The sequence below is a fragment of the Triticum dicoccoides genome, chromosome 5A (assembly GCF_002162155.2).
Source record: "Triticum dicoccoides isolate Atlit2015 ecotype Zavitan chromosome 5A, WEW_v2.0, whole genome shotgun sequence".
Taxonomy (NCBI): Eukaryota; Viridiplantae; Streptophyta; class Magnoliopsida; order Poales; family Poaceae; genus Triticum; species Triticum dicoccoides.
Genome location: NC_041388.1, coordinates 242,771,572 through 242,782,741, shown reverse-complemented (window position 1 = coordinate 242,782,741; position 11,170 = coordinate 242,771,572). Strand labels below are relative to the sequence as shown.

Below are 11,170 nucleotides of genomic sequence, written 5' to 3'. Positions count from 1 at the left end.
CCTCTGCACTGCACTCCTATTGTTTAGCAGCAAACACGGAGTAGAGAGCAGACCGCCTCCGCTGCGCGCGCGTCCTTCCAAATGTCGCGCCCCCGAGCTCGGCTCCCTCCCGACAACTCCTCCCAGCCCTCCCTACCCACCCAAAACTCGCGACCCCATGCGACGGACTCGAGACCACGCAGCGTCGACGCCATGCACGCCCTCGTTCCACCTTCAGCTCCGGCTCCGTCCTTGTGATCGACCGCGCGCGGCCGCGTCCTGCACGCTCGCACCCAGCCTGTAGCGCCAATGGCGTCGACGGGGAAGAAGATGAACCAGATCCCTGCGCCGGCCGGCCGTCTCTGGGAGGCCAGCATCCGCAAGCTCACCAGCATCCGCCGCGGCGCTTCGGCCTTCCCCGCCGCCGTCGCCGGCGTCGACGGCCTGGTTGACCCTGCCGGAACCCTCGCCGTCACCTCCTCCAGCACCGCCTACCAGTACAGCGGCAGCGAGGACGCCGCCGAGGGCAATGGTGCCGAGGAGGGTGACGAGGAGGAGGCGGGGTCCTCGCTCGGCGAGCCCAGCCACTCGGAGCAGCTGCTCGACAGCGGGGACTTTTACCAGGGCGACCTGCGCGGGGACCTCCCGCACGGCACCGGCAAGTTCCTCTGGACGGACGGCAGCATGTATGAGGGCGCCTGGCGTTGCGGCCGCGCAGCCGGCCGCGGCAAGTTCTCCTGGCCCTCGGGCGCTACCTACGAGGGCGACGTCGCCGGCGGCTACATGCACGGCCAGGGCACCTACATTGGCGAGTTCGGGGACACCTTCGCCGGGCTCTGGGCCAACAACCTCCGGCACGGCCGCGGCACGCAGGCCTACGCCAACGGCGACGTCTACGACGGCCACTGGCGCGACGGCCTGCAGGACGGCCACGGCCGCTACATCTGGCGCCACGGCCATGAGTACATCGGCACCTGGAAGGCCGGCGAGATGCACGGCTGCGGGACCGTGATATGGTCGGACGGCGACCGCTACGACGGCTCCTGGGAGGACGCCAAGCCCATGGGCCAGGGCACGTTCCGGTGGGCCGACGGCGGCATGTACATCGGCACCTGGTGCCAGGAGTCCGGCGTCACGCACGCCAAGGGCGTCTACTACCCGCCGTCCGGAGGCCCCGCGGTGCCCGTGCCCCGGGAGCCCCGCGACGCCATCACCAAGTTGCTCGAGGAGCTGGAGGTTACCGAGGGGAAGACGGTGTCCCTGCTGCCATCGCAGAAGATCCTCACATGGCCCGGGGTGGAGGCCGTGCTGAAGAAGCCGGTGTGGCGGCCGCCGGAGGTCAGCGCCGACCAAGCGAGGGTGTCGGTGTCGAGCGTGCGCCGGAGAAGCAGCGTGTCGGACCTTGACAGTCTCACCACCGGGGAGGACGGCGGCGAGGATGCCAGCACTCGGGCGGACCGGGCATGGTCGCGGACGCTCTCGTGCATCCGCGCGCCGCCAAGGCCGGGGAAGAAGCAGGGGGAGACGATATCCAAGGGGCACAGGAACTACGAGCTCATGCTCAACTTGCAGCTCGGCATCAGGTCTCTTTCCTTTTCCTCTTCTTGGCTAGCTACCACCATCACTGCACCGCATCCATTGCCATTTCCTCTCTGTCGTTGCTGGCTATCCATTCATATCCATTTTGCCGCCGCCATTTCTGTGCATAGGCATGCTGTGGGAAGGCAGTCAGCGCCGACATCACTGGATCTCAAATCGTCAGCATTTGATCCCAAAGAGAAGGTGTGGACAAGGTTTCCTCCCGAAGGATCCAAGCACACGCCGCCTCACCAGTCGTGTGATTTCCGGTGGAAGGACTACTGCCCGTTGGTTTTCAGGTCTGCTGCATGCATGCTGTCTCTCACCTGCTTCCCATAGTAGTCTCCAAACACGGCGCTATAATTTCTTCTTCTGTGATCCGACGCAGGACATTGCGCAAGCTCTTCGACGTCGACCCCGCGGATTACATGATCTCGATATGCGGGGATGATGCGCTCCTTGAGCTTTCATCACCCGGCAAAAGTGGAAGCTTCTTCTACCTCACCAACGACGACAAGTACATGATCAAAACAATGAAGAAAGCAGAGGTCAAGGTAGGTTCTTCTCTCCTCTTTTTTTTTTTTAAAAAAAGGTTCTTCTCTCCACCTTAGCTAGCCCACACACGCAAGTTTTAAGCATGTCTGAGATGGATCACGGTTTTGATCATCGACAGGTGCTTCTTAGGATGCTTCCGGCCTATTATAAACACGTCCGCAACTACGACAACACTCTAATAACAAAGTTCTTTGGCCTGCACTGTGTTAAAATCACAGGGGGCATTCAGAAAAAGGTCAGGATGCTTTCAGAAATTGGCCAGTGTATTGAGATTATATATATTATCACTATATATAATATATAATATGGAATGCAGGTTCGGTTCGTGATAATGGGGAATCTTTTCTGCTCTCGCTATTCAATCCATCGGCGTTTTGACTTGAAAGGATCTTCGCTTGGCCGCATGACAGACAAGCCCCTTGATCAGATTGACGAGACCACCACGCTCAAGGATCTTGATCTCAATTTCATTTTCCGGTTAGCAGGATCCTGGTTCCAGGAATTCTGCAGGTACATCTCCCATCTGCCGGATTGCACAGGATTCTGTTTCCTCTCATTTTGTTACTTACATGTACCATAAATAATCTTATGTAAAAGAATCGCAACTGTATTTGAAGAGACCTAAGTACCCAGTCTGCTCACGACTCTCTATATTTCTTACCAGGCAAGTGGACAGAGATTGCGAGTTGCTGGAGCAGGAGCGGATCATGGATTACAGTCTTTTGGTCGGCGTTCATTTCAAGGATCGGTGCAAAGATACGTTGCCCGCTTCTTAAAAATACATGCAATTAGAAAACTATTCGGTAGATACATTGGAAGCCACGAGCCTGATTTATTCTTCTTCCTTTTTCCCCTTCTTACAGACAGCGGCAATGCTGACAATGGGACACCTACTACCACGGATGAAGATTCTGAGCAAAAAAGGTATCTACACCATACATTTTAGAAGCTTTGAAGAATCATAAGATGCTTTACGTTGCAGTTTTCCTTCACTCAGCTTAGGCTGCTCACTTCATGCCAGCAACTTCTGCATTGCATTCATCTTGATATTGTGACAAACATCGACCTCATTGGTGCAGAAAAGCACAAGAAAAACTAGGCATTAGCATGCCCTCAAGGGTGGAGAACATAGTGAGAAATCCTGAAAGTGAATCCCTGCTCATCGGCGAGCCCACGGGCGAATTCCAGGACGTGATCCTCTTCTTCGGGATCATCGACATCCTGCAAGACTACGATATCAGCAAGAAGCTCGAGCACGCCTACAAATCCATGCAGTACGATCCCAACTCCATATCCGCGGTCGACCCGAAGCAGTACTGCAAGCGGTTCCGAGACTTCATTTTCAGGGCTTTCGCGGAGGATGTACAGTAGCGACTCCATTGACAAACAGAAGATTTATACTCAAGAGAGCAGACCTTAACAGTTGGCTGGTGTTTCTTCTTTGCCCACCATCCAGTATTCTTTTGTAGGTAACATAATCGATTCTTTCGGTTGTAGACGGCAGCACGTCGATATCACAGTGATTTCTTCTTCATGTATGTGTTCATAGACTTTGTACATCTACTGAATCTTCTCTGTGCTTATGTAATTAGATGTAGGGTGACTGTATTCATGCCTGTTGGTATGAAAATCATGTAGAACAGAGACTATTGTTTATGTAACCATTCCCTACTTGTTTTCCTCTTCTTCCAAAGAGCTATTCTTTGTGCATAGGGTCAATTCATCCATCACTATCAGTTTACCTAGTTACAACTTACAAACATATGCCTTTTTACCTTAACCATCAGAAGTTTCTTTTACCAAAATTAATCATTAGAAGCTCACAAAACTTGCATTTTAGATCCCAAAAGAAGTTCAAAAACTGATTTTGGAATCCCAACAAAAGCTGAAAAACTACAGAGAGAATAGAAGTCCTAACAAGCATGCTAGAGATACTCCCTTGTCTGAGCTTATTGGATCTCCTCGTATTTAGGGTCACACTTTGACTATAAATTTAACTAATAAAAATAGAAGTATACTATATGTTATAAAATTATACCGTGGTATTACTCTTTTTTTTTCGAAAAGGGGGATCGCCCCAGCCTCTGCATCGTAATTACTCTTTAAAATACACATTGAATATTGGCAAGTTTTAACATGCTCCGTCTCCCTTTGAGTTTATTAGTCCTTGTTGTATTTTGGAATAAAGTTTGATCACATATTTGATTAGCAAAATGTTAATGCATGTCACCAAAAATTGTATTGTTGCATTCATATTTGAATGTAGTTTTCGATGATATTAATTTTTGCTACTTATAGTATTTATAGTTAAAATCATGATCAAAATACGATCCAAAATATGGACGGGACTAGTGAAACAGGACGGAGGTTACATCTGGGATCCCAACGGAAGCTCAGAAATTACAAAGAGAACAAAAGTCCTAAATAATTAGGACGAGAAAACAAGGCCATACCACATTTGAGATCCCAACGGAAGTTCAGAAACTACAGAGAACAGAGGTCCTAAAACAAGACTGTCTATTGGACAGTCGGCTGAAAAGCAATTCGGTTTCAGTCAAATTTTTGAGCCAATCAAATTGCTGCAGCTGTATTTTCTGAAAAATGAACGCCCGCTGTTTTTTAGTGGGAAACGTATGTGCGCTGTTTGTATGTACGCTAATGGGTATCTCATTCAACTGTTCCCCTCACCCGATACCCAAAAAGACATAAAAAACAACTGACAAACACTCGTCCTGTTTCCCCTTTGCCCTCTTCTTCTCCTTTCCCTATGAATGCAAAAACCTTGGACGTACCCCTTTTTAGTGCCTTCTGTACACAAGAGGAGGAAATAAGTACTCAGTGAACCATGGATATTCACTAGGAAAAGGAATTACACAACTATAGCACAGATATTACATGGTGAAAAGACTAGATCTGCTATGTGTACAGTTACATTGTGGCAGAGGAGAATTAACAATTAATTTACAGTATACTTGCAGTAGAGTTACAGTGTAAACACAGTAGAAGCTACAGTCTACAATGTAATTTAGAGGAGTTACTTAATTGGTAGATTTCTTTACAGTGAAATTCACAGTGATTTACACCAAAATTACAGTGTAAATTACAATGCAAATATAGTATTTATTGTGAAGATTTACAGTGTAATTTATAGTAGAGTTACAGTGTAATTATGTTAGATTTCTTTACAATGTAATTTACAGTAGACTTACACTAAAATTACAGTGTAAACACATATTTACCACGAAAGATTTACAGTGTAAATTACAATAGATATGTAAATCAGTTGAATTACACTAGTATACATTTATAGTTTTACAGTGGAGTTTATACTGTCAATTTGCAATAGAATTACACTAGTAAAATATACAGTTTTTATAAACGAAACACTCTTGACCGTAAATTGCTCTCACAGTAAGAGAGCGCTACATGGATAAACCACCAAAACTATCTAGAAAAATGATGTTACCTGAACAAACCCCCCAACATACATATACAGTACTACAGTGCAAATGGTGGCTGAAAATGTAGTGAGTTTTGAATTACAATCACATAGAATTACTTGTAATATATAGTACATTTGTAGTGTAATTAACAGAATAATTGACATGTAACTACAGTAGAATTGCAAGTAATTTGCATGCAACTGTAAAACTAACTGAAAACTTACAGTGAACCACTAACTGAAGGAACATAACTGAAACACTAAACATTGGCAAAGCCCAAAGACATATAGAATATAGATGGATGTTACACTCCATAGAAAACCCCCAGAAAAATAAGAATATATAAGGATATAGAGCTGCTATTGCCAAACATAGACAAACCGGAAAAAGAACCTTTATGTGAGCTACTCTAAGTAATCACCGAAATTACAGTATACAATACATACAATGAACATTGCCCACTATAGTTACACTGAAACTACAGTATAGTAACACTGTAATTACACTGTAATCACAAATCAATTTTACTGTAATTACACTGTAATACCAGAACAAAATTCAGTGGAACTACAGTGAATCTGCTGTAAATATGAATTGTTGACGACAGTATAAATGCATTGAAATTTACACTGAAACAACACCGAAACTCCAGTATAATCTACGCTGAAATTACACTATGATCTACACTGAAATTATAATGAAATCTGAGACTGTAAGTTGACATTTTCAGAGATTACAACCTGGGCAGAAGTTGACATTCAGGTGTATTGACATGTTCTAATGATAATATGTTCTATCGAAATGATCCACCCCAATTTGCAGATGCATGGAATAAAGCAAACAAATCAATGAAGAGGACGTGCTAACATTAGGGTCACAGGAAGAAATGTGTCTCCTAAATAATGTAAGGTCGACTCGCATGGGTTTGCGGTAGCAAAACAACAAAATCTGCACAGATATTTAAGTGCTCCTCTATGAAATATTAGAAGTTTAAGAACAACACATTTGATTTCAGGGGATCAAACAATAACAACTACCGGGGGGATATCAGAACGAACGACGATAAAATATAAGAAATGACAAGGGGGTACATTGCTACATCCAGATTAAAAGCTACATATGCAACAATCAAGGAGAGCCAACGAATCGACTGCCTCCATCTACAGCAAACACCGGTGGAATTCAAGCTGATGCAACCTCATCAAATGCCATGGCAAAATGAAATCACAACATCTGCACCTACGTATTCATCAACCTCTACATCTACACATACACCTGCATCTAAGAAAATGATGGAAGATCTGGACGGGGCATGAGCACAGAAACATGAAATCGAAAAGAGGGAATGGGGAAGACAAGTTCCACGAAGCACATAAAGCTCGGGGAGAGGCAGAGCTCGCCATGGACTATGAACAAAATTGCAAAGGAATCACCTCTTCCGCTCTGCTTCTGTAGCTCTCTCCTCTCCCCTCTCTCTCTTTCTGCCCAAAGAAGACAGCACCCCCGACATGTGCAGTAACGGGCTGATCCGAAAGTAGAAGTGCGCCCGACATGAGAAAACCGCCTCGAAAATAGCCAGCTCCAGCGTGAATCTCTGCAAAAGATCGAGCGGCCAACAATTTAAATGAAAGCGAATTGAAAATCAGTCGACTGAAAAATAACAAACCCGTAAAACAATTATGCTACAAACAAGGTCCATGGGGCCAGGGCAGGCCACCCTACAATTCTACAAAGTTCTTCTACATATCATGCACGGAGAAGCACCGCGTCACTTGCTCCGTCAGCCAGTCCATTGCGCTTCTCAGTCGCCCCGCTATGCCGATGGATGCCACGACGAGCACAGCGATGTACGCCGAGACCCCGACGACCAGCGCCAGGACGTACGCAGACGTCCTCACCCTCCGGCAGCTCCCAGCGGCGTATGCACCCATGAGTCCAAACAGGTCCAGGATCATGGCGGCGTGCAGCGCCAAGAGCGCCGGCGGCGTGTCGCTCACCCTCTTGATCAGCAGGAGGACCATGATCACCAGGGACGCCATGAAGGACGTCGCGTTGCAGTAGAAGAAGGCCTTGTACCGGCGCGGGTAGTTGCTCGTGAGAACCGGATCGCCGGCGACGTGGCCGGTGGCGTCGCCCCAGAGGCCGCCCGGCGGGCTCATCGCGGCCTGGTACGTGACGGCGGCGGCGAGCGCGGCGAGCAGCAGCAGGTACTTGGGCAGCTTCTCGTCCCAGAGATCACGCGCCCCTCCGGCGGCGACGCCCGTGCCATGCCGCCCGTCGCCTCCGGCTTGGTCTTCGCCCGCGCCGAGCTTTGACAGGAGCCTCTTGGCAAGACCTCGCGCCGTCTCCGACAAGACCAGCGTGACCTGGAGAGCGATGCAGAGCAGAACTGCGAATGTGAGAACGAGGACGTAGATCGAGGTCGACACCTTCCGGCAGCTCCCGGCGGCGAAGGCGCCCATGAGGCCGAGGAGGTCGAGGATCACGCACACCCGCAGTCCGTAAGACCGTATCCCTCTCGCCGAGAGCTTCCTGTTCGCCAGCAGCATGATGACGGCAAGGGACGCGACGAAGGCCGTCGCGTTGCAGTAGAAGAAGGCCACGTAGCGGCGCGGGTAGTTGTCGTTGAGCACCGGGTCGCCGGCGACATGGCCGAGCTTGCTCTCTTGCCAGAAGCCGCCCGGCGGGCCCATGCCGGCTTGGTAGGTGAGGCTCGCCGCAAGGATCGCAAGAAGCAGCAGAAGCTTGCGCCTCTTCTCCAGTGTCCGTTCGACGTCCGCCGCCTCCTCCTCCCCCTGCTCGGGGTGCTCGAACAGCTCCTTGAGCCAGCTGGGTGCGCATTGCTCCATCTTCTCACTCAACGCTTGGATCCATGCCGGGCGAGCCGGCCACACTTCTAGCATGAAGACCACGACGTGGATACCGACGTAGAGGAACACAGGAACGACGAGCAGGGAGACGTACACAGATTTGGATACTTGCCGGCAGCTCCCGGCGGCGTAGGCGCCGATGAGGCCAAACAGGTCCAGGATCATGGCGACCTGCAACGCGCAGTACTTGATCCCCTGGGTGCTGAGTATGTTGCTCAGGAGGAGTATGAGGATGACGAGCGACGCGACGAAGGCGGTGGCGTTGCAGTAGAAGAAGGCCAGGTATCGCCGGGGATACGTGATGTGGAGGATCGGGTCGCCGGCGAGGTAGCGGTGGCGAGCGTCGGCGGCGGCATCGCCTTGCCAGAAGCCGCCCGGCGGGTTAAGTCCGGCTTGGTATGTGACGCTCGCCGCAAGAATCCCGAGCAGCAGCAGATACATCCGCGACTTCCTCAGAATCTGGTACGCGTCGTCGTTGCCGTGCTCGGGTGCTCTGCTTTGCTGCTGCTGCTGACTTTGCTGCTCCAATCTCTCAAATTTGTTGAGGTACCTTTCAAATGCTTGTTGCACGTCGTGGATCAAATTCTCCACGGGCTTGCAAAAGAAGACGAGCGCCTGAATGGCGATGTAGAAGAGAACGGCGGCCACCAGCGCGACGACGTACATGGAGGTCTTGATGCTCCGGCAGCTCCCGGAGGCGAAGGCGCCCATGAGCCCGACCATGGCCGCGCCCGTGCACACCCAGAGCGCGCATGACCGGAACCCGTGCTGCGTCACGGTGTTGCTCATGAGCAGCATGACGACGACCAGCGACGCGACGAACGCGGTGGTGTTGGAGTAGAAGAAGACCATGAAGCGGGACGGGTGCTGGACGCGGAGCATGGGGTCGCCGGCCAGGTGGTCGCTGTGCTGGCTGCCCGGCCAGAACCCGCCCGGCGTGCTGACACCGGCCTGGTACGTGATGGTCGCCGCCAGCGTCGCGAAGATGAGCAGGTACTTGCGCGCGCGCTCCACTCTGTCGGCCGGCGTGACCTTGTCGCCTCGCGCTGTCGGGGCGAGGAGCACGAAGACGAGGACGTGGGCGGAGACGTAGCAGCCAACCAAGGCGACGAGAACGAAGACGTAGGCGGACATGGCCGCGTCCCTGCAGCTGCCCGCGGCGTAGGCCCCCATGAGACCGAACTGGTCGAGCAGCATGGCGGCCTGGAGCGCGCGCAGCCACCGCCGGCGGTGGGCGAGCGAGCGGACGAGCAGGAGGTTGACGATGACGAGGGAGGCGACGAAGGCGGTGGCGTTGCAGTAGAAGAAGGCCTTGTATCGGCGCGGGTAGGTGACGAGGAGCACCGGGTCGCCGGCGAGACGCGCGCCTCCGTCGGCGTCGTTGTCGGGCCAGAATCCGCCTGGCGGACTCAGCCCCGCGGAGTAGGTGACGGAGGCCGCGAGCGTGGCGAGGAGCAGCACGTACTTGCGCAGCTCCCAGAGGAACTCCGCCTCCGCGGTGGCACCGTCGACGTCGATGCCGGGTGGTGGAACGGCCACTGCCGTAGCTACCCTCTCGAGGCTAACGTCAAGAGCAGCAGGCGCCGCCATCGCCGGCTCCCGGCGTCTAGAAGTTCGGAGCTCGTGAATGGACAGAGACAGACGCTCGCTCTCGCTTGTTGCCAAGCTCTGAATGTGAGCAGCTCAGTGGCGAACTAGGGGTGGTTTTATTGAGATTTGAGAGCGATGGTCCGTGGTCGCGAGGAATGTTCTTGGATGATCGCGAGGGGATCGTGGAGATATCACGCCAATTTCGCGGGAGCGAGGACGCGGTAAGAACGTCGGTCTTGTCACGGCGACGCGGCCGGCGAAGGGAGGACGGTGAGTGCTAAGCTGACTGCGGTGGCACACTCGTGGCTTTCGGCGGCATCGAAAATACACGAAAAAAAGCAAGGTCCGCGCATACAGGTACTTTCTAAGGTCCTGTTTTGTTCATAAGTTTTAAGATTTTTTTTAGTCCCAACTTATAAGTCTCAAGTTTCTAAAAAGTTTCTACATGTTTGGTTTCCAAAACTTATAAGTCTCTATAAGGCCATATTACAACTATAAGTCCCTATAAGTCCCTCCTTGAGAGTCTTATTCCATAAGTCCCAAATGTCCACTTTAAGTCCCTATAAGTCCTTCCTGTTTGGTTTAGATGAGACTTATAGGGACTTATTTAAGTCCCTAGACCAATAAGTCCCTGGAAACAAACACCCTCTAATTCGGTCAAGTGATCTATATGAACCTGAATATTTGATCGATAATATAACGTTTTTTTAGTTGGAATATTATTATTTTTCGATAAATGATATTTTTATTGACTCAAAATGTAGCATCAAGCGGATACAAAACCTGATAAGCATCGCCCTGTCTCTGCATAGCTAAAATGCACACAACCAAACAAAAACAAATTAAAAGAAGATTATAAAAAAGTGACAAATCAGCAATAATAGGATCATATAGAACCGATGGTATGCCTATGTCGAAGGAGTTGGTGCGTCAATACGGAGATTATGCTGCCACCCATGCTGGGTGAAGACCTCAGTGGCCACCCGCTCCAACCACGTACACACCGCCTTAAATAGCGGTTGATACTCTCTTCGATGTAGTGTAGACCACGTGCGAAGCAAGTGCGTACAACGGAAAAGAACCTGCAAAGGAGAGGTGTTTTTGCCCTCGAAAACCAAATCATTTCTACATAGCCAGAGTGCCCATAATAAGGTA

The 11,170-nt window shown here is 50.7% G+C and overlaps 2 protein-coding genes across 2 annotated transcripts; one reads left to right on the top strand and one right to left on the bottom strand.

Moving 5' to 3' along the window:
- Positions 1 to 288: 288 nt before the first annotated feature.
- LOC119297159 (phosphatidylinositol 4-phosphate 5-kinase 6-like) lies at positions 289 to 3,797 on the top strand. The gene is made up of 8 exons (XM_037575053.1): positions 289 to 1,562; positions 1,689 to 1,856; positions 1,946 to 2,111; positions 2,231 to 2,347; positions 2,429 to 2,622; positions 2,777 to 2,872; positions 2,980 to 3,036; positions 3,192 to 3,797. The coding sequence occupies exons 1-8, from the start codon at positions 289 to 291 to the stop codon at positions 3,481 to 3,483; spliced, it is 2,364 nt and encodes a 787-aa protein (XP_037430950.1). The 3' UTR covers positions 3,484 to 3,797.
- A 3,221-nt stretch (positions 3,798 to 7,018) lies between these two features.
- Positions 7,019 to 10,015, bottom strand: LOC119299389. Its single transcript, XM_037576619.1, has one exon. The coding sequence runs from the start codon at positions 10,013 to 10,015 to the stop codon at positions 7,295 to 7,297; it is 2,721 nt and encodes a 906-aa protein (XP_037432516.1). The 3' UTR covers positions 7,019 to 7,294.
- Positions 10,016 to 11,170: the final 1,155 nt, after the last annotated feature.